The following is a 27,323-nucleotide window of genomic DNA, read 5'->3' as shown; positions in this document are numbered from 1 at the left end:
AAGTGGTAGGAAAAGTGACAGGTGAAGTAAGGTAAAAGTCAGGTGTGTAATAGTATGTACTGCTGGTGCTTATATAGCGCGCCTAAGCGCGGTCATGCGGAGCCGAAGCGCTACCGAGTAGGTATGTAGAGATATATATAAGTAAGGGTCCATGATAAAAATAAAGTGGAACAATATACAAATGAGAGAAACAGAAATATATGCACTAGAGAACTTGGAGGACAGTGGATGGGTGCTTCTGGATGGCTGGCGCTATAGGGCGCTCAAGCGTGGGAATGCGCGCGCGTGTATACATTGTGAAGCGCAGGAATGGTGCGCACATGGCGCGCGTTGCGCGAGAAAGCTGCGCCTCATAGTGGAATACCTGCGGATAGCACACAGAGTGATGCTGCAAGTTTGTGCTATGTACTCCTAGTGTAAAGTGCCATATCACACCATGAGAGGCATGATTCTCTACAACGCATAACAAAGCAGCTGCTTACCTCGTATGAGCTGATAAACGTTATTACAGAAGAATACGAACATCAGCAGATAAACAATCCCAAGACACAGAAGAAAGGGAAGAATAGTGCGTTTACAGCAAGGACAAACATGCTAAGAGGACGTACCACGACGAGCATGGGTGAAGATATCACTTGCTTCAATTGTGACAGGAAGGGTCACTATAAAGCCGATTGTTGGATGAAAGGAGGCGGAAAGGAGGGACAAGGACCAAGGCAGACGAAGAAAGGCCAAAAGGAAACGGCAAACACTGCAGACAAGATCGAAAGAGCAAATGATTATGCATTCGCAACGTCAGATCTAGCGAATATTGCGAAGAAGATAGACATACCAGTCAAAAAGTGCGGAGCAATTATTGACTCTGGCGCTACGTCCCATTTTTGCCCAGATAGGTCAAAGTTTGTAATGTTTGAGCCAATCAAGGCCCAAGACGTACACACCGCAGATGGATCTATTGTCAAAGCCATAGGACGAGGAGATGTTAGCATAGATCTTCCTCTGGGAGATCAGAAAACAAGCATTACACTCAAAAATGCTCTCTATACTCCAAAAATGGCTTTTACACTCATCTCGATGAATCATATTGCAACGGCAGGATTCGCTATCCTATTCGAGGATAAACTCTGCAAAATCCTGACAGCAGCACCAAAAAGACGGACCATAGCTGCTATTCCGCAAGTCAATGGGTTATACAGTGTTGTGGATCAAAATCAGCATCAAGCACACGCGGTAAAGACAAAACAAACCATTTTCAAGGCACACCGGACGTTAGGACACGTGTCACAGACTGCGATACTTGACGCTGTGAAGAAAGGATTAATCCAGGGTCTAGATCTCGATATAAAATCAAAACTGGAATATTGCGAAACCTGCGCACAGGCCAAAGCAATGTGTCAATCATTTCCCGAAGAATCCAGAACCAAATCTCATACCTATGGTGCATTGGTCCATACTGATCTCTGGGGACCTGCACAAACAGCAACAATAGGAGGATGTCTATATTACATCAGTTTTACTGATGATTATAGCAGGGAGACGAAGATAGAATTTCTGAAGAAGAAAAGCGACACACTTAACACATTCAAGCAATACGAGGCTTACATCAGCCGTCAACACGGAGTGCATCTGAACAAAGTTCGTTCAGATCAAGGAGGCGAATATCTGAGCAAAGAATTTGATGAATACCTGAAAGATCAAGGAATAATGAGACAACTCACAGTACATGATTCGCCATAGCAAAACGGCGTGGCTGAACGACTCAATTGAACACTGGTCGAACACGCACGAGCCATGCTCATCGCCAAGGACCTTCCGAAGTTCTTATGGGCCGAGGCTATTAATTATGCAGCATGGTTAAAGAATCGCTTACCGTCTCATGCCATTCCTGGGCATACGTCTTTCGAATTGATGCACAAAACTAAACCAAGCTTAGCGGCAGCAAGAGAATTTGGAACCAGAGTATATGTGCACTCACCAGATCATGGAAAGCTTGAAGCCAGAGCAGAAGAAGTGTTGTTCGTGGGAGTGGACAATGAAAGCAAAGGATACCGAATTTTTTGGCCGATGAAGAGACGGGTATCTATAGAACGCAATGTTAGCTTTGTCCCACCAGATGTCATCGTTCGTGACAATGTACTGGACGAGGGGGAGTATAACCAGGAAGAACAAATCAATGCACCGAAAATCGCCCAGCCCATCGCACAAACTCCCCAACTCCCCCAAACACCAAGTCAACCTCCCAAAACACCACCCCAGAGTGTACAAAAACTGTCGGATCCAATAACACCCAAGGACACGAGAGTACGACCACCTGCAGGATACTATAAAGCCTTGAATGAAGGAGAGAGAGCTAATATAGCAACAGAAGACTCACCAGACGACACTCAAATGAATCTTTCGTATATGGCCATGGCAGCCGCGCAAAGAGAACCAACACTTAAGGAAGTGTTATGTAAGTGGACTGGACGTGGATGAATGGCAACAGGCCATAGACTATGAGATTAGTCAATTGGAGAAACTTGGAACATGGGAGAAAGTAGACGCACCAAGAGGAGCCAACATCATACCGTGTCATTTCGTCTTAGCGACGAAATGAGGACCTGATGGGGAGAAAGTCAAGCTGAGAGCACGTCTAGTTGCGAATGGTCAACGTCAAGAATACGGCATCGACTATCAAGAAACATTTGCCCCTACCTCAAATATGACAACAATTCGGACAGTATTGTCAATGGCTGCAAGAAATGATTGGGAGATGCACCAAGTGGATATAAAAAGTGCTCACCTAAACACTACACTCAAGGACGACGTGTATATGCGGGCACCATCCGGATACTTGAAGAAGGGAGAGGAAGGAAAGGTCTTGAAGCTGCTGAGAAGCTTATACGGCTTGAAGCAAGCCGGGTTTGAGTGGTCCAAGGAGCTAGAAGAATTTTTCCTCAAAGCCAGATACACACGCTCGCAAGTCGATAGAGCGGTGTACTATCGGAGGGAACAGGATGAGCACACCGTCGTAACGGTATCGGTTGATGACATGGCCATAACATCAAAGCATCTGGAGCATATACAGAAGTTTAAAGATCAGTTGCGCCAGAAATTTGAGATAACAGACCTGGGAGAGCTTACCTGGTTGTTGGGTCTCAAGAGAGAGAGAGAGACCGAAGCGTGCGAACCGTAACGCTGTCGCAAGAGGCATATGTCAACACAATTGTCGAATGCTTCCGCCTCGAAGACGCAAAACCGGCGCATATTCCCATGGAGACTGGGATACAACTGACAAAAGAACAGTCAAACCATTCGCCAGGCACCAAATCTGAAATATCCGAACAACACATACCGTATCAGAGAGCGATTGGATCGCTAATGTACGCGGCAACTTGTACTAGGCCGGACATAGCACTAGCAGTGTTGGTACTGTCGCAATTCATGCGAGAACCGGCGAAGTCACACTGGGAGGCAGCAAAATGCATCATCCGTTACCTGAAGGCAACAAAGAAGGGAAAACTTACCTTGGGGGGGGGGGGGGGAGAGAAAGATCTAGAGGCTTATGCGGACGCGGATTGGGCAAGCCAAGCCCACAGGCACTCCATATCAGGATACCTGGTCCTGCTGCACGGATCACCGATAGCTTGGAGCGCGAGGAAGCAAACAATTATAGCATTATCAACGGCTGAAGCCGAATACATCGTGCTAACGTCTGCAATGAGGGAAGTGCTATATCTTCAGTCATTACTGAAAGAACTTTATAAAAGAAAGGACGCACCTATCACCATCTATTCAGACAACCAAGGCGCCATTGCCCTCGCCTCAAACAACAAGTTCCACACTAGAACGAAGCATATCGATATATGCTATCACTTTATCAGATCAGTCATCAAAAATGACACGATAAAGTTAGAATACATACCAACGGATCATAACCTCGCAGATGCTTTCATGAAAGCACTGCCAAGGCCGAGACTCGAAAGATTGAGAGATGAAATGGGAATAGGCTGTGCTCAAGGGGGAGTGTAGGAGTTAGTGCATATTGGAGATAGAGGTATGAGCACAACAAAGAAAATATTAGTAATATGTAGAAGAATTAGTAATGTAGGGAACAAATAACCGGTAATGTCCAAAACGGACATTATTTGTCATCGACTCGTGGACCATAGACAAGTCTGCGATTACATATACACGGTCCGGGTACTTACATTTAGCGTACCTTATTATATATACTGTAGCATTATTTCAAGTAGAAATTGAGTCCAATTAATTATCTCAAAATCTTCATTCAAATACTACACTAAATTTTACATTCAGCACAAAGCCTCGGTTGATGGCTGCATCTACCAGACTCTGCTTACTTGTATTGATCATACTTCCGGTCGAACTCATTGCCATCTTTGCAACAAGATGGTTTTGTAATCCTCCTTATTCTAGCTTTTTATATTCGTGGCTGGATCGGAGATAATGTACCATGTGATCAAACCACTTCGGATCAAAAGTCCAAATACATAAATACTTCATCCACTTTGCGGCATTGCCAGGATCCATTTCTCAATCAGCAATGAACTGCATATTATTCCATTGAAAACAGCATCAATAGGAAAATAGAAACACAACCCACCAGTATGTTGCTACGTGCAAATTCACCGGCCTCCTCAGCCAGGACTATAGCATATTTGATATTCCGAGGCCCAAAAGATGAGTCATCAAGTGAAGTGATGCAAAGCAAACTGCTCCTACTTACACTATTAATGCAGTACAACAACTCCTTTGTTGTGCAGCAGTCATTGTCCTTGGTGCATTTGTCGCCAAAAAGTCCACATGCACTGACAGACATCATAGATGTTGTCAGCACAACAATAACGGTGAGGAAGGAGAAACACATAGTTACGCGAGCTAGTATGAACTGTTGATATGCTCTAAAAATCTCTTTGGAGTGAAGTATAGGAAGATCCTGATGACTTGTTTTTATACTCGCGAAAAATAATGCTTATTTCAATGTTTCAGCGAGATGGTTTAGGTACGAACATATAGGCTATCTTATGAGAAACTGATTGGATTCAGTTTTTGCCGGTTGCAACCTGCAGAAGAGGCAAAACTCCGGGCTATATGTAGTTGTGTCGTCCCTTCTGTCATCCTTGCCGTTGTAATTGACCACCTTAACCTCATCCAGAATAGCCCAGAATGTCTGGGATCTGGCCACTCCGGGGCCAAAGTTCGGGGTGGACTCCGGGGCCACAGTTTGGGGGCCCTTCAGCAAGTGCGGCTGACCCAGGCAGAGCTTGAAATGTTCTAAACTCCATTCAGTCATACTCACCCTCTCCTCCTAACCTCCTCCTGCCAGCATTCCTTCTGCCGTGGATGCCTACTCACACGCCCGTCATCCCACTGTGGATGCCTACTTGCACGCCTGTCGTCCTGCCCGCCACATGCAGATGGCACTCTGTTTTGATGCTCCGATCCAAATGGAGCATGTTGTGGTTGCTCGTGCTCATCGCCCATCTCACCTTAACACCTTGCCTTCCCGTCTTTCTCGCCTTCCCGTCTTTCTTGCCCGCCCGCCCACTCTCCCCTCTGGCCCATGTCTTCCTTACAGCAAGCAGACATCGTGTTCCTTGCCAGCTTAGCTGTGCATCAATCTCCCATTGGTCTCACCTATGATTGCGCAGTCTGTGGAGGCGCTCTTCCACTTACCATCTGTCGGAGTGATAGGAGCGGGAACTCAGGAAAGCCAATGGCTAGGGTACGTGGTTAGTATATTGAGCCGTCGGTCATCATGTTAATGCTCCTTGTCAGCATGGATCCTGCGCCTTCTTCCGCTGGTTCCCTCAGCTTCTCTCGCATCCAGATATCATGGCTCTCATCCCTGGAGGTTCTCCTACCCTTGGCGCAGCCTCTGCAGCTCCCTTCCCCTCAACACAACCTCTGCCCTCGAGTTCTCAGCTGCAACCTAACAACAAGAAGTCACACAAGCGAGGTGAGCCATGCATTGGCACGTTCTGTCGTCGACCTTGTGCACTGCAATGCCCCCATGGAAAGTGCCTTTCCCATTGCACTACGGACGATGGAGGATGTCCAGTGCATGTCACTGATAGCGCAGACAACCAGTGCCCTCAGGCTGATGTGCAGCAGGATTGGGATTGGGGCTTTGACCAGGATACTCTTGCTGACTTGGAGACCCACTGGCATGATTTGTCACTCGACGCCGGGGCTGAGATGAATGATGGGTTGAGGGCGCTTCAGCATGCACTCCAGTCTGCTGGTGCTAGTGGCCAGCCCGTATTCCCATCGTTCCATGATATCTTGACGGCTCCTGTGCAACCTCCTGCCCCATCACAGCAGCCTCAGGCTAGTCTGCCCCCCCTGTCACAACCCCCTCATCTTCTGACGCTCTCCCAGAATTATGATGCCTCTGCCATGCACGCATTCCCGATCCACACTCCATCAAAGCCCCCCCCCGCTGACCTGCACCAAACTGGTTCGGTGCATGGATGACTAATGCTACCCCATGAGCCTAATACCCTAGAAATCACTACAAAACCATTTCCCTCTATTCTAAAGCCAGAATGCAGCTCAGACAAATATTTCATTTCATCTTTTCAATGGAACTCAGACAGGCTGAATATTTTTGTATATTTAATTCTGCGATGACCTTACAGAAGTACTGTGGTCTGACATAGCTTGGGAAGTGTAAACAGCCACCCACGAACGACCACGTTATCAGCCATTGGTATTTGTCTGAATCGCTGACCATGGAGATATTTGTTTTTATAGGTGTTTATCTATAGATCATCTATCTAAGAAGACACCGCGTCACTGATCAACTTGACCCTTTGTGGGCAGGTGACCTAAACACGCGTGCACGCAAGGCAATCGAGAGCACAAGGGTGGCAGGTCGTCGGAAATAGATGGAACGGAAAGCCAAACAGCGCTTCGTGCTGTACTGGTTTGATGCAGTAAGTTGGTTCTTAGGTTCGCGTTTGTGGCACTTACTCAATGGTTACATAGGACAATGCACCTGTGCTGATGCAATGGGTCATGCACTGCCCATATTTCCCTCAGTACCAGCTCTCAGGTGATCCTGCACTTGTTGCATCCCTTGGCGACAATATCCTCAAGATCGATGTTTTTGAGGAACGCTTCATGCGGTGGATTCCTTCTGCACTCACATACCCCTTCACCCTTGACTCGCGGTGTCATATCTTCGTTCGACGCCACGGTGTCACCGACTGCAGTGATTTCGATGATCTCTTCAAGTCCTCAAAGCTGGTGGCTCGCCCCACACACATGCGCTTCAACATGAAAGGTGAGCGTGATAGTTTGCGCAAGATGAACAAGCAGCGACAGGCATCTGCTGCTGCTTCCTTGTCGGATGTCGAGATCATTGACGACACGCAGCTCACACCAAAACCCACCTTGGGCAAAGGCCGCCGTCTCACTACCCCACCACTATCCCCCACTCAACTACTATCCGACTCAGACAATGATTTTGACACTCGTCTCGCTCGCTCAATGTTGCCAACACCACCGCTCATCATGTCATCATCATCCTCACCCGTCAAGTCAATGCCGCGCGTCATTCCTGCGCCAGCTCTCCGTGTCATTCCTGTTCATATTCCGATCTACAACCCGGCCAAGCCACGACAGAGGTGGCCACATGGAATGTACACGGTTGATATGGCCATTGGCTTTCAGCAGATGGCCATCCCAAAGCTTTGCGGCTTCTATGGCCAGGAGCAGCTTTTTCGTCTGATCTTTGGCGACACTCCATTTGTCAAGACCACGTACCATGATAATCACAAGGCATGGCGCAAGACAGACCTGACTGTCCTCGAGACACACAAACTCACTGGATGCACTGAAGATGGCCTCTTGGCAAACTACCTTGCAGCATGGCGTGCAGCCTTGTGTCTGGGCAGCAAGAAACGTAGTGGGCGGAAGTAATTTTCATCATGTCTTTGTTATGTCTCATCCATTCCTTGATGTGCTTTCTTGGTTTGTCTGATTGCCTTTGCTACCTACTACATACTACACTTCTCATGTAATTAGCTATCAATTGATTTGTCTTTATGAAAACATTATGACCGCCCCATCGAAGATGCAGCGCAGCATAAACATCTTTGGGTCAGTATGTCAAGGATGTTTCTAATCACATTCATAACAGCTTCTCTCAACGCGAGTGCAGTACTACTTCAAGAAAGCTTGGGTCACCCACTAAACTATCTGAACATCATCGGCAATTCAAGTTGGTTCGCAGAACCAACTTGAATGCCGATGATGTTAGGATAGTTTAGTGGGCGAAGGATTGGATCAGTGCACCTTCAAAACCACACCAATCCAATCCTTCACCCACTAAACTATCCGAACACTGTAAGGTATTGAAGATGCAAAGAAAACATCTTCAATACCCTACAGTATAGGTGTAGCTAGCTACATTTTCTTGAAGAACCCCTGAAGGAGGATCAAGATCTTCAAGCGCCTTCAAAACCACACTGATCCAAAAGGGGTCGTAAACAATTTTGGATCAGCGTGGTTTTGACACCTATACTGCAGGGTATTGAAAATGTTTTCTTCGGTTAACAAAGAAAACATTTTCAATACCCTACAATATAGGTGTAGCTAGCTCTTGAATGCTGATGATGTTTGGATAGTTTAGTGGGTGAAGGATTGGATCGGTGTGGTTTTGAAGGCACACTGATCCAATCCTTCGCCCACTAAACTATCCAAACATCATCGGCATTCGAGTTGGATAGCAGGAGGAAAAGGGTTCTTAGCTAGCTACATTTTCTTTGTTAACATGAAGTAGCTATTACAAATGTGATTCATATGAAAACCTACCTTGACCATCGTGTTCTTGAACTCAAAGTTTCCAGCATTGGTACTAATGAAAATATCATATATTGGAAGGTAATTAAACAGGTGGATGGTGAGGAAGTTTGCCTTGTATGCAAAGGGTAGCAACAGTCATACGGTTTCGACGGAGGATCATTTCATCAAGGAAGAAATCATACCTGACCGGCGTCATCTCTCGGCAAATGTTATGAAAGCCACCAAACCAAACATTCATTTGCTCTGCAATTGATGAATTGAAATAATACTTACCATTGTCATCAAGGAGTTCAGGGTATGCCTTCATGTCACAGCACTCACAGCAGAGCATATCACTAGCCTTATGCTTTGTTCTGTGATGGAAGGCATCCACACACATGCCCATCCCCTCAAAGAACACGATCTTGCAACTCTCCACTTCACGCAACGCATTACAATTGGAGTCATAAATCATATGTTGCGGTTTATGAGCGCGCGGGAGGGTGAACATTTTCTTGATCATGATCTTGTTGAAACCCTGGTCAGCACATATTCTCTGATAACAAGACTTGGACTTACTAGCACATTTGAGACAGCCTCGTGGTGGTACATCGTGCCACGGCCACAGATTACTCCACATGGACAAACAACAAGCTGTTCGTTGTTCGTGCACTGACGGCGGAAGGTAGCCTTGAGTTTGAGTGGAGTGTCCTTGGCGCTACACCCATCAGCATCCAAATCAGATGCAACAGGATGATCCAAAACTCCTGTTGAGGTTGTTGTGGCCACCTGATGAAGATGCACAGCACCAGAGGCCATATTGTGCTCGTACCATTCTTCAACATCTTGAAGAGGGACGTCGTCTGTTGAAGTCGCAGGGAGGTGGATGGTGATAGCATTGTTTAACTTGGAGAGCTTCTGACATTGAGTCTTGCTCTTTCCGTGGTGTGATGAGTCAATGTTGACAGCTTCCATGCGGAGATGGACTGGGTCGTCACATGCCTTGCGCTTTCGTCCGGTCTCAATATCAACCACGACCGGTTGACCACAGCTGTTGACAGCACAGACAGCCTCAAGGTGATGGTGCTCGGCACAGAATCGAAGCCGGTTGTTGTCGAGAGGGTTTTTGCACTGTGGAATAGCACAACAAGGGCATCCAACAGTCACGCCATCGGTAACAATGACCTCAGTGTGGTGCAGGCCACCATCTGGTGACTTGAAGATGCGCATGCACCCGAGACAAGTGTGAGGGAGCTCGTCCTGTCCTTGAAGCACGATCCAAGTGTTGCGCGCATACATGGCGCCCATGAAACGATTTTTCTGGTCACCATCGTGAGGAACAACGAGTGATTCATTGCATTGTTGGTGATCGTCAAGCAGGGCGAGAAGCATGAAGCAATCCCAGACTTGCTCTGTCGTCAGAGCATTGCCGAACTGCCAGTGATCATCACTGTCGCCAAGGTTGTGACGAGTCTGGGCAATTGCGTATAGGTTGGCACAGTTCGTCGCCGATATACTAGCGAATATCATACCAAGTCAATGATGGCACCGCGATAAGTAAATGAAAAGACGTACGCAATCTGCATCAGATCCATCCAGTGCATGGCAAGTTGCAGCTCGACGAACTGATGATCGGCGACCTGTATGTACTGTGGCATGCCTTGGTAGTATGTTCAGATGGCCCCATTGATGCTATAGTTGGCCTGGTATTTGGTATTGCACTCTTTGTCATACTTAGCACCTAGCGCATGCACTCGAGAACAAAAACTTACCTTGGCACTTCAGGTGTATCGTCCAGCCAGGCTTTGCACCCTTGCTGTGAGTGAACAAGACGATACGGCGTGGCTCCTCCTTCTTCAGCAATGATCCGCGCTGCCATCTGCACACTCGTGGTTGGCACAAATCTTGATGGGAGGGTATAGCGTGCGTTTTGCTGTTCATATCACATCAGCACAATTCATGAGGGAAAAAAAATATGTACTAAGTCCTAGCTCGTGGCCATAAATCCTGAATGCGGTCTCATCATCTGCGCTCGCCTCAGCGCTACTTGGGAGCTCCCACACAATGTCCTTCACCAAGGACCATAGGACTTTGACTGCCTCTGGCGGCATGTCCAAAGAGGCTGCAAGGAAGCCAGTGACACTTGCTGGAAGAAAAGGAGGGGCGCAGAAGATGGAGATGTGGTGTGGCTGAGGCTGCAGGATATCCTCCTTGAGGATCTTGGCGCGGCGAAGGAAGGAGGTGAAGCTGTTGAATGGAAGGTCAGCAAGCAATGGATGATGGAGTACCAAGTCAAAAAGTGAGCCAATGTTGGGTGGGCTTGCACCTGTTGGCAAGGACACCGACATTGCAATAAGGCAGGTGGTGGGCGCGGCAACAAGGCAGGGGTGAGGAGGCAAGCTTACTAGGGGGGCGGCGCACTGACATAATTGCTTAGAGTCTGTTCGGCCACCAATATTTGCGCCAGTTTATGCAGGTTTAGAATCTATGTTTTGCTTTCATAATCATAGGACCGTGCTGGTCACAGTGTGACCATCAATCAATACTAAGTAGTAGGCATGCCCATTACCCGTCTACAATCTATCCATCATCGCAACTCTTACAGGATGTCTCAGGGCAGAAAAAGTGCTCATGGTGGTGCAGAGCTAATGGAAGCGAGAGATCAGTGTGTGTGGACAGAGGCAGATGAAACCATCCTCATCCAGTATGTCACCACCAACCGCTCACAAGGTGGTGATGGTATGAACTTTGATCACATGTTTTGGGTTGCTGCTGCCGCTGAAATGGAAAAACACCCCTGCTCGGGTGCAAGCAAAACAGCGGCAGCATGTCAATCAAAATGGGGGTGGGTATGTACTACTACTATATCAGCCTTGGTACCCTCATTAATGATCAAATTTCAGCTCCATGGTACATTCAACGTCGTCGACAAAGTGGCCAACACTTCCGGACTATCTTACAGCATGGAACGCAGAGCTTCAATCACCCCAGAGTCCGAAAACATGTGGACCGACTTTGTGAAGGTAAAGTGATTTCAATTCGCATCAAACTACTATGACAATGCTAATTACTATGAATCAATAGAAAAATCCAAAGGCCAAAGGCCTCCGGGACAAGGGTTGGAAGCACTATGAGGCGCTGAAAGGTCTCATACCTGTCAAGTCAGGTAACAACAACTCGTTCTTTGCCACCATCGCGACACAACCTCCCATCATTCCTTCGCCTTCTTCTAGCAGCGCAGCCACCCCCCTTTCTTTTGATGAGGTCCATATGATGGACCTTGGAGATGCGCTCGATGGGATCGAGTTCCCTGGCTCTGTTTCAGGCGGCCAGCGCGCAACCCCCCTCACCCCAGAGAGCCTCCCTCCATTCAATGCCACACAGCAACCCTCCCTTGAGTCGGTCTGTGTTAGTGTGCCATCATCAACAGCTTCTGGTAAACGGAAGCTGATTGATGATGATGAAAGTACGCTTGATATTGTTACCCGCCCCCCACATTCAATGAAATTGGGAGACTCGGCGAAGTCTGCACGCCTGACGATGCCTGTGGCCATCCAGCAGATGGGGACCAGTATTGGCGGTCTTAACACAATGTTCAAGCGCGCGGCCAATGCTCTTGAGGCCAACACCTCCAACACCTTGGCGCAATCAGTAGATCCCATCCCTTTGCACAGGCAGAAGGCGGTGAAAAAGTTGCAGAGTGAGGGTCTAGAGGACATACAACTACTCAATATCTTGAATAAATTTCAGACCGACATCACTATCATTGATATTTATCTCGCTATTGAGGTAGATAGTCTTCGGCGGTTGTTTTTAGAGCAGCATTCAAAGGAGTGTTACATGGATTCTTGTTGTGTCATGTTCTCTTGTATTGTACTTGTAGTAGCAAAGCAATATCACTATTTCTATAGATCATAGTCATTGATGAGGATCCGGTCTTAATCTGACAACAATGTCATCATTTGACGGAGATACTTTGGATCATAGTCATCGATGAGGGTCCGAATGGCTATGGTATTAATGCGACTACAGTACCAGTGGTTCTATGATTGCCTGCTCCCCCCTCTGAATCCTTTCCCTGTTGTAGGCCTCCCACATCTCACTAGCAATCTGGTCACGATGGAGGCTCACACGAGTGCGTGCGTGCTCAGTAGGAGGACCATTAGCAAGGTTTCCAGTGTCAGTGAGAATGTGCGCATCTAAGACATTACGATAGTCCATCATGTCGTTTGGATCGTGAACTTGAATAATGTTGTGCACGAGACACAAGGCAGGAGGAATGCGCGCTTGAATGTCCATTTTGTACTCTGGTGGGAGGAGAAGGATACGAAATCGGCGCTTGATGACACCAAAAATGCGCTCAACAGCATTTCGAAGCATTGCATGACGCAAATTGAAAAGTTCTTTGCAATTACGAGGCCTATGTAACAATGTGAACATAAGTATGAATGGTACTAGCAGAATGCATCATATAAAGTATTAGCACGACCCCACTCTGCAAGATGATAACGCACGTCCCGAAACGGGACCAGAAGCTCATTGCACGAGCCAAAACCAGTGTCCGCAAGATAATACTTTCCCTCAGGGATATTGAAATCGGTAGTACAAGCATCGTGATAGACACGAGCATCTGCAGCTGACCCCTCCCAACCGCTCAACACTGTAAACTTTAATGTAGTATTTGAATGAAGACTTTGAGATAATTAATTGGACTCAATTCCTACTCGAAATAATGCTACAGTATATATAATAAGGTACACTAAATGTAAGTACCCGGACTGTGTATATGTAATCGCGGACTTGTCTATGGTCCGCGAGTCGATGACAAATAATGTCCGTTTCGGACATTACCGGTTATTCATTCCCTACATTACTAATTCTTCTACATATTACTAATCTTTCCTTGTTGTGCTCGTACCTCTATCTCCAATATGCGCTAACTCCTACAAACATGTAGGTAAACGAAAGGTTGAATGAACATGCCGCGAGGCAGTTTTGAGAGAAGTTCCCCTTGCGATCCCGAGCAGCATGCCGATCTTCACCAAAAGGATGGCATGTGATGTGTGTACCGTCAATGGCTCCGATAGCGTCAACAAAGAACGGGAAGAACTTCGGGTTTTTCGTGATTTCGGGGGGAGGAGGGCTATCTACGTCGGGCAGGCGGACATATGTCATATATATTGGTGGCGAGGAGAATGCAAAAAGAACCTGTTTAAAATACCTGAAAGAACATAAGCTTGATACCAGGACAGCAACAATATATGTACTTTGATATTGTCTCGTTGGACCGCTGAAAGTGTTCACCAAGATGGTGAATCGAGAGACCCGTGACAGATGCATAGAGAAATATAGCAAGCTGCTCTTCGAGCAGTACATGCCTGGAATCTCTGCAACCTGCTTGCCGAAGGAGATTGATGAGCACATAGAAAACATGCTTGTGGACCCCAAGCTCGCATCTGATGCGTTCAGGGTGTCCAGTGAGAAGTTCGGTGACCCATGCAGTCCCCGACAAAGCGGAGGTATGATACGGCTCTTTGTCGTAGTAGGTGTTTGAGTAAGCTTCGAGCGCGGTAGTTGTTGCGTTGAGGACTGTAATGACCGTGTGCATAGCATGCATGGCCATCTGCATGATGCATGCCAGATACCTCTTATCACTCTCTTCTGCATCTTCGTCCATCTCCTCTGCCTCCACAAGGTCGTATTCGTCCTCGTTAGCGTCCTCGTCGTAATCAGGATCAAGAGGCATTGTATTGATAGTAGGACAAGGCATACGGTAAGCGTTATCGGAGCGTGACATCTTGTTCAAGCTCCAACAATTAGCAAAGCCAGAACCAAATTCTAACTTGCGCAAATAACGCAAATAATGGTGGCCGAACAGACTCTTACGTGTAATGTCAGCCTCGTGAATTGAAACTCCAACTGAAAAGGTCACATGCCCCGAACTTTGGCCCCGGAGTCCGCCCCGAACTATTTGCCCCGGAGTGGCCATTTCCTGGATGCCCTCGAATAGCCTGTGGTATTATTTCTTGTTCGACCCGATCCAACTCTTCGAAATCAAAAGCATCTCCTTCCAGCATCTCAATATACTTAAGTTCTTCAGTCTTTTTCGATTCTTCTAGATCCGCAAATTCGGTAACAACATCGTCAGGCGAGACATTCTCTGAAACTAAGGTACAGCCGATTGAATTCAAACATCTACAAATATTGCTCGAGCAGTACGAAAATTTGTCTCAAGGCAACTATGCTGATTGGCTCCAAACTAGGTATTACACCATCATCCATGATGCCAAAGTGAAAGCAGAAGAGCATGACTCACTGTGGCGACGTGCCGCTCGGGCTGCCAGCTCAATTTTCACCTGGATCCTGGCAGTAATTACCTCCTGCCACACCCTAAGGCGTTTAAGTGAGTCAGGTGGTTGAATCCTGGTTGCACAGCGACCTGCTCATACTCACGAAATAATAACAGAATTGACTGCAGCATTCGCCATCTGTAATGCAAGGTGTATCCACGGGCGAACATGCGGCACTGGCAAACATAGACACTGTCAAAGTAACAACAACAGTGAGGAGGGAGAAACGCATTTTCTGTGCGAGGTGATAAGGAATATTCTGAGGGGATCTCGTATGATATTTCTGAGGATGAAAAAACACTAGGACGACGGCCAGATTTTATATCCTGCATATACTTATGGGCACGATATCGATTTGGCAAATTGTTATTGCTGTGGAATGACGGAGATTTCTGCAGAACCTGCAGGGGTGTGCCATTGGATAAATTATAACCATTGTATCATGATCCAATCTTTCGGACATCGCTTCATCATTCAAACCTGCAGCAACTCTGGCCAGCGATGAAATTGAGAAGTTGCTACTCATTCTCGTGAATATCGTCGATCCTTTTGGATAGAGAGGAGAGAAAAATGTTGAGAAATAATTAAAACAAAACAAAAAAGCAAGGACACGCACCGTTCAGGATACGCCGTAGACTTGAACACAACCAGATTACTCGTCATGAGCCTCTCGACCCGAGTCGACCAGCTGTTCACATCCACCTGCCAACATGTAAGTAAAACCCACACCTATATAGCAACGCGATAACTCACATCAAGGACATGCTTGTACCTCCCGGCCTCCTTGATGCCCGCCTCCACTCCCACCTTTCCTCCACCTCACACCGACACGGTTTGCCAGAGAATGCTATATCCATCAATGCAACAGGGGATGAAGGGTCGGTGAAGGAGACGTCTATAGTTTTTGGATGCAGATCTATCACTGATAGAAAGGAGAGGAAGTAACAAGATCCATCAAGCGCCCCCTCTGCGCCTCCAATGCTTCCCATTCCCCTGATGAATCCCAGTATTCAACCCCCTCCAAAGTAACATTTCCTTCTTCTCCATTTACGCTTCCTTCAGCTCCCCTTTTTCGTACCCTCGACATCCTCCACCCAACTCAACATAATCGTGACCCTGATATCAGCGTTCAATGTGCTGCTGCAGTAGCTAAACTGTGGGTACAACTACCTTCATATCGCTAGACCAGCCTGAGGGTGAGCACTCAAGCTCGAAGTGTTGCATGACACAGGGAGCGACCTCGCACAACTACCTCGACAGTAGCTCTGCGCTTCCATTGTTCCGGCTCCACAAGTAAATGAGCGAATGTGATCTATCTGTTCGTCAACACGAGGGATTACGTTACCATGGGGCCTACTTTCAAATCGAGTTGTGACATACAAAGTTCTGCTGGCAGTGGGTAGCACAGTTTCTCATGAGATAGATTGTGCGTAAACCATTCCGCCAAACAGAATTACGGCTAAAACAGGCATTATTTTTCGCGAGTATAAGAGCAGGTCATCTTCCTACCATCCAGTTTACTCCAAAGAGATTTTTCAAGCACCTCACCAGTTCATACAACCTCGCACAAACAATGCATTTTCCCTTCCTCTTCGTTATTGTTGCGCTGACAACATCCATAACGTCTGTCAGTGCGTGTCCGTGTGCGACAGGGGGAGCGCCTTGCACACACGACAGTGACTGCTGCGATAGATTGGATAGATGTGTCACAATCGTAAGTAGGAGTAGTTTGTCCTGCACCAAATTTTCACTGGATGACTCACCCTTTGTGCCTCGTAACATCAGCCGACTGGTGCTCAAATGTGCTATCATTAAACCGATTAGTCCCTTTGAAAGAGGAGACCGTTAAAGTCGCACGTAGCAACACACTGGTGGGTTATATTTCTGCTTTACCGTTGATGCTCTTGTTGATGGAATAATGTACAGTTCGCTGCTGATTGAGAAATAGATAGAGGCAATGTCAATGAAGTATTTTGTGCATTTGTTTATCTTAGCGTAAACAGAAACATGTTACAAAGTTGACTAGCCAGGTATCATTAGTTCATTGTTGAGAGCATGGAACGATCATAGAGGAACTGATAAGATAGCGATCAAGCAAAACTAATGGAGACGAGTGTGTTGAAGGCGCCTCCGAGTCTTGAAGAAACTGAAGATTGCACAGCCTCAGGAGTCAGCAGCAGCGGTTGAAATGTTTGAACCTTGCGGGGCCGTTTGGATATTACATAGGCCAAAATAGATGGTTCTGGTTGTCTTCCCTCCTTCGCTGAACGAGGCTCTCTCCCCTATACTGAGGCCTGAGGCGCTTGCTAAGGTTATGCTAAAGAAGTACTACGCTGGAGTATTGTTATCACCCGTACACCCGTTTTTCTGCATCTGATATTTTAATACTAGACCGTAATGACAGGCTCACATATGCTCGATAACCCGCAAACATATGCTAATTCATTGCAATCATACCCTGAACGCCTTTTTGTCCGATGACGGAAAGAAGCCCAAGACCAACCCTCGGATAGTCTGCTAAGCTTTGGGGAAGACGGTTGATGTATAGGTCTCGACCTCACTGAAACCTCCGTCTGGATGGCACTGGGCGTATTTGATATTCCCAAGGTCGCCCCTGATGTTGTTCCTCATCTGATAGGCACGACCATGTATGTCACATACCTATATCTACCCTATCTTTGCAAACAGAAATACGAATGTCGTGTATTATGGTATATAAAATGCGATAATCATCCAAGCGATTACCGTCTCCCAAGCCCACTCAGTCCCCATGCAACCTTCGACTGCACGAAATCAAATCCGCCCAATATCCTCAGCACCAAATCGCGGATGGACGCCAAACTGACCGGCATCCACCAAGCATATGAATCGTACGGAAGGTTTCCGAGTTTCAAAAGCGTCTTGGTGAAGCCGATGACTTCTAGCGCTCGTGCATGACGCGCCTCTGCGAATTCCTGCAAGATGGTATCGTCCACATCGGGATTCTCTGCAGACGCTTGAATGTGCTTTGTGACAGCATCTGCAAGGAAGATCGCATCCCTGATGGCCAGGTTCATGCCTTGCCCGCCTATAGGTGAGTGTATATGGGCTGCGTCGCCGACTAGAAAAATGGCGGCTCCGAGACGTGAGAAGATACGGTCTGCAATGGCGGAATGGGTTCTGAAACCTGTCGACCAGACCAGCTGGTCGACTTTCACAGGTTTCGGGTTAAGGGACGGATCCGATGATATACACGCTGGCCCGTATGCGTCGACCACGTTCTGGATATACTCTTTTGGTGGAGCACGGGGAGGTTCTCCGTTCTTTATGGGTATGGAACAAAGTATACGAAAGGTGGATTTCGTAGTGAGCTTTCCATCTCGCAACAGCTGGGCATTGAAGTGATTGCCAAATGGTAAAAAAATGAATAAATTGCCCGAAAAGACTTCGGCGTTAAGGTGGCCCTGGAGGGTGACTGGACCGACAGGTTCGGGCTCGAATGTGATATCCGCAGAGATCATTTGAGCCAACTCTTCATTGACTGTGTGTGGGCCTTCTGGGTCAGAGAACCCTATACCAGCGATGGTACGGACCTGGAAATGGTCGTCAGATATTCCACTAAGCTAAATTGGGGGGCATTGAGGTCTCACAATCGAGCGGGCGCCATCTGCGCCGATAACGTATCTAGCGCTGATAACTTGACCGTCTTCAAAGGACACATCAGTGACGCGAGAGTCCTTCTCATTCTGTTTCATTCCTACTACCCTGTGCGGACGCTGCACCTGCACACCAAGGCTCTGCAACTTCTGCATAAGTACAAGCTCGGTCACACATTGAGGGATGAAAAGCGCGTAAGGGTGTGCGGAATGTTTCTTTAGAGGGTCAAATTTGACCTCAAAGAGCTGCGAACTACGGGATAGGATTCTGATGCTCTTTCCCTTGATGCCTTGAGACAGTAACCCATCTGCGACATCGATGCTTGCTAAAGCCTAATATCACAAGAACATCAGTGGGCCTTCGTATGAATGCACGGGTAGCTTACCTCGATGGTTGCACAGTGTATGGCGACGGCCCTCGATGAGTTGGATCCTTCGTCTACGGCATCCACGATAACGAAGTCATGGCACCCGTTATGAACGAGAGCAAGAGCAGCTGTGAGACCTGCGGGGCCTGCACCAACAATAAGCACGGTCGTGTTCTCGGGGAGAGACATTGTCTGCTTGGAGGATTTTAAGAATGAGAATCAGTATGAGTGAGACGATGGATGAGCTTCACATGGCTCTTGCACCTATTATTTGAGGCCACCAATACACAGGTTATCTTAGTGATCCGTAGTAGTGAAGGATGATTTGGTATCGCGCACGGACTGCAACGGCCATCAGTAAACCGATGCAGTCCTTGATATTGTAGCCGTGCGAATTGTAGAAGGGTAGAACCGTTTGCCCCTGCTAAATATACCATAAGAATCTGATTTGCAGCTACATCATGATAGCCCGGAGATCTAAAGTAAGATGAGCAGTGACAACGAGGTTATGATGTTCTTCCATTGCAGCTGACGAGGGTGGTAAGCCTACTTATGCCAAATATTTTGGCGATTGTCATTTTGCCTTACTTAGTACTACGCTTTACTACAACTTCATCCATGACATTCTCGCGGGAGGTACCTTTGGCACTTGTCAACCAATGTAAGTAACAATGTCCTGACATGTGGCCGTGAAGAAGGGACGACAGCGCACACCCTGTTTCATGATTCTCGTTTTCCATCGTCTATGCATCGGATCAAACTACTATTTCACATCCCCATCGTAACTTTGTAAGAGCCTTTTGCGCATATCAACTAATCTAGAATAGCACTACAATTCGTAACAAAATCGCGACCTGTCACCATGGCATACTGGTATGTATTGTACTCTCGGCAGTGTTGATTGTTATTTTCCTCATCTTGCCAGGTCAGCGGCATCATGATGCACTTGAGACAATGACTCGTCACTCATCAGATGCATCAATGTCGGTCCCAGAGTTGTCCACTGTCCTCAAGGTCAGATCTGACAACAACTACTGGGCTGTGTCGAATCTAAAACACTGGTATGCTCGATTCATGCCACACTACTACTACACAGTGCATGCGACACCGTACTGAAAGGACAGTCCGATACGAGTCGTCCCAAGGACACATCTGACATCAAGAGAATGGTCACTGGGCTCAATTGCAAGGCGCACACTGGCAGTTTCCACACACAGTATCTTCTTGTCCAAATTGTAGGTATTCGCATCATACTAGTTCATTCGGTTGAGACTCTATTTACAGAATTGTGCTCGTTTAGTATGTCGAAGAATATAAAATCTAGGAGCCTGCATGAGCTTGAGCCAAACACTCGCCTCGATATCACATACCTATGTTTAATGTCTCACAGAGATCATCGTCCCCAAACCTCCTCACCAAGTCCGAACTAAGGCAATCTAGATTTCAAGTTCCGATTCAACTTTGTTGATCCATGCCATTTCTCACGCGACTACTTATCTTTTGACCTCATATCAAGGAACATGTTACACATATCATTAGGCGCAGCTTACTGCGACAGTTGGCTTGGCCATGATTTTGTTCTAGCGCACATTAATGGCGAGGCATCTCAGACTTACATGCAGTATCTCCCCGCGGCCCATAGTCTCTTAAGGTGAACTTGAAGTCTAGACAATGCTTGGTCCAGGTCATCCAGACATGCCCTATCACTGTGCGACGCTTCTGATTGATCCTGTACCACTCTCAATGATGCTACTTTGATATCTCATGACGTTTTTTTCTCATTTGTTACTTCCTTGTAGCACCTGCGATTTGCCCAGTGACCCTACCAGTGCGCATGCGGCATAATGAAGTATCTTTCATGATTTGATACTCATACTCATTCTTAACACGCGCTTGGTTAAATATCCCTGGTACTTGTCGTGGTCCAGCATCCGCAGCTCCCTCTGAAGTTTTAGGCGATCACAACGATATCAAGTTAGTCTATGGCACACCCCGATGATTCTCTACTTCCTCGGAGACAAAGAATGGCGTTGAAAAAATCAGTGACCATCAGTTAACGCTCCTCTTCCTCTTCCTCATCAACTGTCCCTTGTACCCCATCCAACACCTGCTCTGTAATGAGAACCACTCCAGAGCTCCTATGCTACCCTTCGATATCAAGTGCCGCGCAATCATTGACATTAGTCCTCTTTATCTCTACCTTTGTCGCAGCCTTTTCATCATACTGCGCACTCCTGTATGACATTGAGTTTCAACGTCTGTCATGAATCATGATCGGCAACGAAGTGACATCTCATTGGCTCTATCAGAGAGTGATCCGCGAGCTAGCCTTCAAGGCCAACGTCAGACGAACAGATTCAAGCTGCTTGGTACGTTCCATGTGCATGTTCGTATATATTCCTAATATTATTATCGACAGCAATGATTGCTCGTTTCGACAGGCTCTCGAACTCCAACTGATTGGACCACGAGCAAGACTAGGCACAGTCGATCATTTTTAGATAAGTTCGAACATTCCACATGGCTGGAACAGGACGAAAATTTGTCCAAACACAACTATACTGATTGGCTCCGACCTAGGTATTGCACTATCAACCATGATACCAAAGCATAAGGAGAGATGATGTATTGTCGCAACATGCCACTCAAGCTGCCGGCTCAGGAAGGGGTGTGTATGAGTTAATTGGTGGCGGTACGTAGCACGGGACACGACACAGGTTGCAAATGATCAAGCACTGCAGGCAAAAACCAGAATATCATTTGGATTTTCGTTGTGTCACAAGTTAGATGTGCAGGAGATAGATACACATGAGCGGTTTAGACAGGCCGTACATAGAAGATCATTCATTTTCTCTATATGCCATGGACAAGACCAATTCCGGAAACCATGTCTGTCCACATCCTCTGCAGCTACCAAGGCTCTTCATTTGAGCCATACATCCTAGGATGTCCCCCTCTTCATCTTGATCGCTGTCCTACTCAATCTCCTCGATACCGCTGTCGGCTGCATGCAATCAGTACAAAGACATGCTGTGAAATTGCTTAGAGTGAAGCCACGCACTGTCTATTAGTGTAACGAAAGAGTTAGATTCATTATGTATCACAAAAGACAAGATTGCATACCATGTGAGGACGCTACATGATCTAGTCCGTGGTACTTGGCCGGGGTGTCCATATCCTCTGCAGCTACCAAGGCCCTTCATCTGAGCCATCTATTCCATCCCCTTGATCACTGTCATACTCAATCTCCTCGATGCCGCTGTATGCTGCATGCAATCAGTACAAAGACATGCTATGAAATTGCTTAATGTAGAGGCACGCACTGTCTATTAGTGTAATGAAAGAGTTAGTATTCATGATGTATCACCAAAGACAAGATCACATACCATGTGAGGACGCTACATGATCTAGTCCGTGGTACTTGGCCGGGGTCTCACGAACACGGCGTAAAAATTCATCCTGGTCGTGTGAGGGTCAACGAGCGGTAACAAGTTCAGCAGAGGAAATCACGCACTTCCTGAGAGGGAACATGGCCGTGGCACGATCAGTGTCGCCTAAGAAGGTCGAAAGACCAGATCACGCACTTCCTGAGAGCGGAACATGGCCGTGGCACCGTCAGCGTCGCCTAAGAAGGTCGAAAGACCACATCACGCACAGACTGAGAGCAGGACATGGCCGTGGCACGATCAGCGTTGCCCAAGAAGGTCGAAACACCAGATCACGCACAGACTGAGAGCGGGACATGGCCGTGGCACGATCAGCGTTGCCCAAGAAGGTCGAAACACCAGATCACGCACAGACTGAGAGCGGGACATGGCCGTGGCACGGTAAGCGTTGCCTAAGAAGGTCAAAAGACCAGATCACGCACCAACTGAGAGCGGGACATGTCCGTGGCACGGTCAGTGTCGCCTAAGAAGGTCGAAAGACCAGATCACGCACAGACTGAGAGCGGGAGGTACATCGTGATCTCAGCTCAAGATTGCTAGCGAAGTACCAGGATGACATACAATTTGCTGGACATGAAAGTTGCGAACAAGAAGCGTTTCTGCGTCAGTCTTGTGGTTGGAGTCACTGTGAGGGGATCGTTTTCTCGGGTTCGTCAAGCTACGGGTGATCTGGAAGCATCGTTTGCATTCTCGACTTCTCATCGTTAGGCATCATCAGGACCTAGAAAACAAACATACTCACCATTCAGTCGAGCAAACAGTCCGCCCTCGAGACTCATATTTCACAGATCTGGCACCAAGGCGATTCACAGCGCCGCAGAAATGACATCGATAGTCGACTCCAGATAGTGATGACGTCTCCTGTTGAATGGTAACCCTCATCACAATCTTCGTGCCTGGTTCAATGCTCGACCATTTGTGGCTTGTAAGTGGGGTCACTTTCTTGCCCTCGTCGATGCACAAATCGTACTTTCCTTCTTCTATATATCGTCTTTGAATTTGGGCTTCGACCGCATCGCGTTCAAACAGAACTCGGAGCATGCAATTGAGTTGCTGAAGACAATTTGACGAGTAAGCTTCCACAAGAACGATTTTTAGGCCAGCGAGCGGACCTGATATGAGGTGCACCAGTTCACTGATATTGCTTGGTGGCGGCCTGTTGCGTCTACTAGTGTCACGCAGCCAGGCGCGATGCTTCCGGATAAAGGCAATACAGATAGTGCTGCGAAGGACTGTTCGATGTTCTGAAGATCCTCCTCCCGCCTCCGTGAAATTATAAGCAGTTCGCGTGTTTCCCGTTGACTTTGCATTTGGGACGACCACTGACCATAGAGTAGTGAGCAAATGCAAGCATCTCTAGGGGGTAGAACACAACCAAACACTCCATCAGATAACGGTCGATGTCAGTCGAGCATCCGGTGATAGCCTGTGTGACAGATGTGTATGCTAGGCGACGTTTTCGCAACTTTTTCAGGCGGACTGAGGTGTCTTCCAGCTTTCTGAGTGCGATTCAGTGTCGAGTAAATTAAATCACACATTCATGATAGATTTACCTAACTAAAAGGTCTCTCCGAGAATGTTCAAGAGGATCCAGGGCAGGTGGGGCGTTGCACAAATGGCAGTATAGTCGATAGAGACGCGATGTTAGGTCATCCAAGGCCGCCTTGTTTCTATTGAATGTCTGTGATAGCCGTTCAAATCCAGAAATATATCAGCATTCGATAATCATTCACATCTATAACTTGAAAGATTCCCAACAATCCGCCAATAGCTGCGTGCATCGGAGTACCAGCAACTGGAATTACACCCGTAAAAGCCTGTACCAAGGGCAAAGCTACGTGAGCGATGTCAGAAGCTTCGTGGGCAGGGGATGCACCCCAAGGGTACGGTGTGGAAGGAGAGCCGGGGAAAAGTTCTTCGAGACCTGGTTCACTGCCTGCAGTAACGGGATGCATTGACGAAGAATTTGAAGAGAGCATTGGTGCAGGAAGCTATGGGGCTGCTAGCTGTGCAGTGTGCACAGCACAACCCTAGACTCTATAGTGCCACTATCTGCCAATCAAAGCCAGGAACAAGAGTTTCACGCAAAGTTCGCGAGTGTCAGATCAGCGTGACTCGACTTGCAAAGTGCCCAAGGCCGACGATCGTGATTATGTAATTGATTCTTGAACTCCGCGATCGGCAAGCAATTTGCAACGGCCAACTCTAGTAATTGTGCATTCGTTCGAGAGTCGAGACTCTGTTTGCAGAATTTATCCAGGCTCCTTCCCAGCCCCACGGTTCGAGTGTGAAGGGGCGATATCTGATGGCATTGTCGGTACTGTTTCATAAGTCACATGATACAAGAAAAATTCAAACCCAGCACAACCTTATTCCCCCTCACACTCTCACCGGGGGCTGGAAGATAACATTTGTAAACAAAGGTCAGCCACAGTGACGGTGACCGTGAAACTTCGAAAATATGAGTTTGCACCTAGCGTAGGGTTACAAAATTTCGAATATGATATGTATTTTTTACCCCCGGCTATTGTTACACCCGTTGTTATACAGATGACAGCTCCTAATCTGCGTGAGACTCCTGCATTATCTGAAATCTATCTAAAGACCCAGGAGAAATTCGGTGTCTGCCCTTGTCTGTGGCAGCTGAAAGTAGCGCATGCTCTCCTCAAAGGCGACCAGGATGTCCTATGCATTGCAGGCACAGGGATGGGTAAGACCCTTGGCTTCTGGATTCCATTGCTGTTTCGCATCAATAGCATCTAGCTCGTCGTCACTCCACTGAACCTACTGGGAAAACAAAATGCATTATCTCTTGCGAAGGCCGGCATCCGGGCCATTGCTATCAATGCAGAAACTGCTAGCGCTGCAAACTTCTCGGTCCATATTACTTTGAAACGCTATGAAATGTTACCACTCACATGATATTAGGCAATTAAAGCCTTAAAGTACCGCGCTGTTGCAGTCAGTCCTGAACAAATCATGAAACCAAACAGCGATTTTGAAAAGCTTCTGAAGGACCCATTGTTCGCTTCTTACCTTGTAGGTATCATCATTGATGAAGCCCACTGTATCATGGAATGGGGCGAGTTCTGTCCAGAATACCGAGAATTGGGCCGCCTTCGTTACATCTTACCAGCAACTGTATCAATCATGATCGCTTCCGCTACCCTCACGAAAGCCTCCTTGACACATACCACCTGGCTTCTTCACATGCACGCTGACAAAATGGTCACCATACGTCGCTCAAGTGACCGCCCAAACATTAAAATTGGAGTCAGAAAAATTAAGTACGCACTCAATAGCTATTGCGATCTTGCTTTCCTCATCCCGACGGGCTGGAAGGATGGTAACCCCCCCCCCCCCCACCAAAGTTCTTAATATTTTTCGACAGCATTCCAGATGCTATCAATGCAACTCGATACCTGCGCAAACGCTTACCTCCGGATATGCAAGATAAAATTAAGTGGTTCAACGCGGTGTAGAAACAACAATACAGAGAGGAACAAATAATAGCTCCTAACTGTATCTAAAAATGTTGTAGGTCGAGTGTTGCCTAGTCTGCGTTACCTGAGGAGACAAGTGCGTTCGACCCTAAAGGGGAAGCAGGTGCAGCAAGGTCTAGAGGTATGCGCGAGAACGTGAAGCGCGAGAAAGCGCAGGTGCGCGCAAGGTACGAAGGCGTGGGAACGCGCGCGCGTATTAGCGCGAAGCGCGGGAAAGGCGCGCGCGCGAGGCGCGAAATAAGAGAGACTAAACTTAAGTGATGATATGATACAAGATAAGAGAAGAGTGATGCAAAGTGTAGACCAATAGACTTCTACTATGTTCTGCTAAGTAAATAGTGGGTGGTAACTAGTAATTGGGAGGTAAAAGTTAGGTTTGAAAGGTAAGTAAGTAATAGTATGTACTGCTGGCGCTTATATAGCGCGCCTAAGCGTGGTCATGCGGAGCCGAAGCGCTACCGAGTAGGTATGTAAAGATATATATAAGTGAGAATTCATGATAAAAATAAAGGTGGAATGATATGCTAATAAAAGAAATGGAAATATACGCACTAGAGGGCTTGGTGGACAGTGGATGGATGCTTCTGGATGGCTGGCGCTATAGGGCACGCAAGCGCGGGAACGCGCGCGCGCGTATACATCGCGAAGCGCGGGAATGGTGCGCGCATGGCGCGCGTTGCGCGGGAAAGCTGCGCCTCATATAGGAATTGCTGTGGACAGTACACAGAGTGGTGCTGCGAGTTGGTGCTGTATACTCCCTTAGTGGAAACTGCCATATCACGCCATGAGAGGCATGAGTCTCTACATCTCCCAGGGACTTTAAATTCTGAGTGTCCCCACTCAGCGCGCGTGTGGTGAGGATGTCGAGTGATAGTATGCGCGTGCGATGCATGTACAATGCTTGGGTTGTTGGGCGATGAATGCGCGAGTGCAGGAATTATTGCGCGAGGTGCAAAGCACGGGAAGGTGCAGGTGCGCGTAAGGTGCAAAGGCGTGGGAAGTTGCGCGCATGGCGCGCGCGAGGCGCGAGAATGTGCGTGCGCTATGCGTGAAGGCGCAGGAATGAAGCGTAGCATGGTGGATTGTGAGGGTGACTTCTGGTGTGAATAGTGTTCCATGGGTGTGAGGTGATGATGCAAGGGTGATATGGATGTGGTGCGCGAAGCGTGAGCGAGATGCGCATGTACAGCGTGAAGCGCGGGAAAGCGCGCGCGCACAAGGCACGAGA

At 47.5% G+C, this 27,323-nt stretch overlaps 6 protein-coding genes across 6 annotated transcripts; 3 read left to right on the top strand and 3 right to left on the bottom strand.

Moving 5' to 3' along the window:
• Nucleotides 1–5,566: 5,566 nt before the first annotated feature.
• Nucleotides 5,567–6,480, top strand: F5891DRAFT_1193211 (uncharacterized protein; the record flags this gene model as incomplete). Its single annotated transcript, XM_041367697.1, has 2 exons — nucleotides 5,567–5,728; nucleotides 5,782–6,480. The coding sequence occupies 2 exons, from the start codon at nucleotides 5,567–5,569 to the stop codon at nucleotides 6,478–6,480; spliced, it is 861 nt and encodes a 286-aa protein (XP_041221976.1).
• Nucleotides 6,481–6,893: 413 nt separating this feature from the next.
• On the top strand, nucleotides 6,894–7,929 carry F5891DRAFT_1193210 (uncharacterized protein; the record flags this gene model as incomplete). The annotated part of the gene is made up of 2 exons (XM_041367696.1): nucleotides 6,894–6,941; nucleotides 6,994–7,929. 2 exons carry the CDS (start codon nucleotides 6,894–6,896, stop codon nucleotides 7,927–7,929), a joined length of 984 nt encoding a protein of 327 aa, XP_041221975.1.
• A 2,070-nt stretch (nucleotides 7,930–9,999) lies between these two features.
• On the bottom strand, nucleotides 10,000–10,445 carry F5891DRAFT_912767 (uncharacterized protein; the record flags this gene model as incomplete). Its single annotated transcript, XM_041373651.1, has 2 exons — nucleotides 10,000–10,309; nucleotides 10,369–10,445. Coding segments are annotated over 2 exons (387 nt in total), but the record flags the coding sequence as incomplete, so codon positions are not given.
• A 7,174-nt stretch (nucleotides 10,446–17,619) lies between these two features.
• On the bottom strand, nucleotides 17,620–19,648 carry F5891DRAFT_1054755 (uncharacterized protein). Its single transcript, XM_041362625.1, has 3 exons — nucleotides 19,165–19,648; nucleotides 18,773–19,111; nucleotides 17,620–18,715 (listed from the first exon to the last, which is right to left on the bottom strand). The coding sequence occupies exons 1-3, from the start codon at nucleotides 19,333–19,335 to the stop codon at nucleotides 17,885–17,887; spliced, it is 1,341 nt and encodes a 446-aa protein (XP_041221973.1). The 5' UTR covers nucleotides 19,336–19,648; the 3' UTR covers nucleotides 17,620–17,884.
• Nucleotides 19,649–23,163: 3,515 nt separating this feature from the next.
• On the bottom strand, nucleotides 23,164–24,863 carry F5891DRAFT_601295 (uncharacterized protein). Its single transcript, XM_041372432.1, has 6 exons — nucleotides 24,326–24,863; nucleotides 24,146–24,273; nucleotides 23,968–24,091; nucleotides 23,705–23,914; nucleotides 23,335–23,645; nucleotides 23,164–23,281 (listed from the first exon to the last, which is right to left on the bottom strand). Coding segments are annotated over exons 1-6 (1,020 nt in total). The 5' UTR covers nucleotides 24,572–24,863; the 3' UTR covers nucleotides 23,164–23,280.
• A 409-nt stretch (nucleotides 24,864–25,272) lies between these two features.
• On the top strand, nucleotides 25,273–26,074 carry F5891DRAFT_1130328 (uncharacterized protein; the record flags this gene model as incomplete). The annotated part of the gene is made up of 3 exons (XM_041364511.1): nucleotides 25,273–25,302; nucleotides 25,521–25,962; nucleotides 25,992–26,074. 3 exons carry the CDS (start codon nucleotides 25,273–25,275, stop codon nucleotides 26,072–26,074), a joined length of 555 nt encoding a protein of 184 aa, XP_041221971.1.
• Nucleotides 26,075–27,323: the final 1,249 nt, after the last annotated feature.

Source organism: Suillus fuscotomentosus (genome assembly GCF_016647785.1).
Source record: "Suillus fuscotomentosus strain FC203 chromosome Unknown F5891scaffold_56, whole genome shotgun sequence".
NCBI classification, from domain to species: Eukaryota; Fungi; Basidiomycota; class Agaricomycetes; order Boletales; family Suillaceae; genus Suillus; species Suillus fuscotomentosus.
This window is presented reverse-complemented; position numbering and strand designations above follow the sequence as displayed.

Bases quoted from the DNA above. Each gene is read 5' to 3' on its own strand.
- F5891DRAFT_601295 (XM_041372432.1), bottom strand. From the start codon at position 24,571: ATGCTCTCTTCAAATTCTTCGTCAATGCATCCCGTTACTGCAGGCAGT. The intron at 24,092-24,145 runs GTAAATCTATCA...AATCGCACTCAG, and splicing joins CGGAGAGACCTTTTAGTTAG to AAAGCTGGAAGACACCTCAG. The intron at 23,915-23,967 runs GTTGTGTTCTAC...CTCTATGGTCAG, and splicing joins GTTATCTGATGGAGTGTTTG to TGGTCGTCCCAAATGCAAAG.
- F5891DRAFT_1054755 (XM_041362625.1), bottom strand. From the start codon at position 19,335: ATGTCTCTCCCCGAGAACACGACCGTGCTTATTGTTGGTGCAGGCCCC. The intron at 19,112-19,164 runs GTAAGCTACCCG...TTGTGATATTAG, and splicing joins TACACTGTGCAACCATCGAG to GCTTTAGCAAGCATCGATGT. The intron at 18,716-18,772 runs GTGAGACCTCAA...GACCATTTCCAG, and splicing joins CAGATGGCGCCCGCTCGATT to GTCCGTACCATCGCTGGTAT.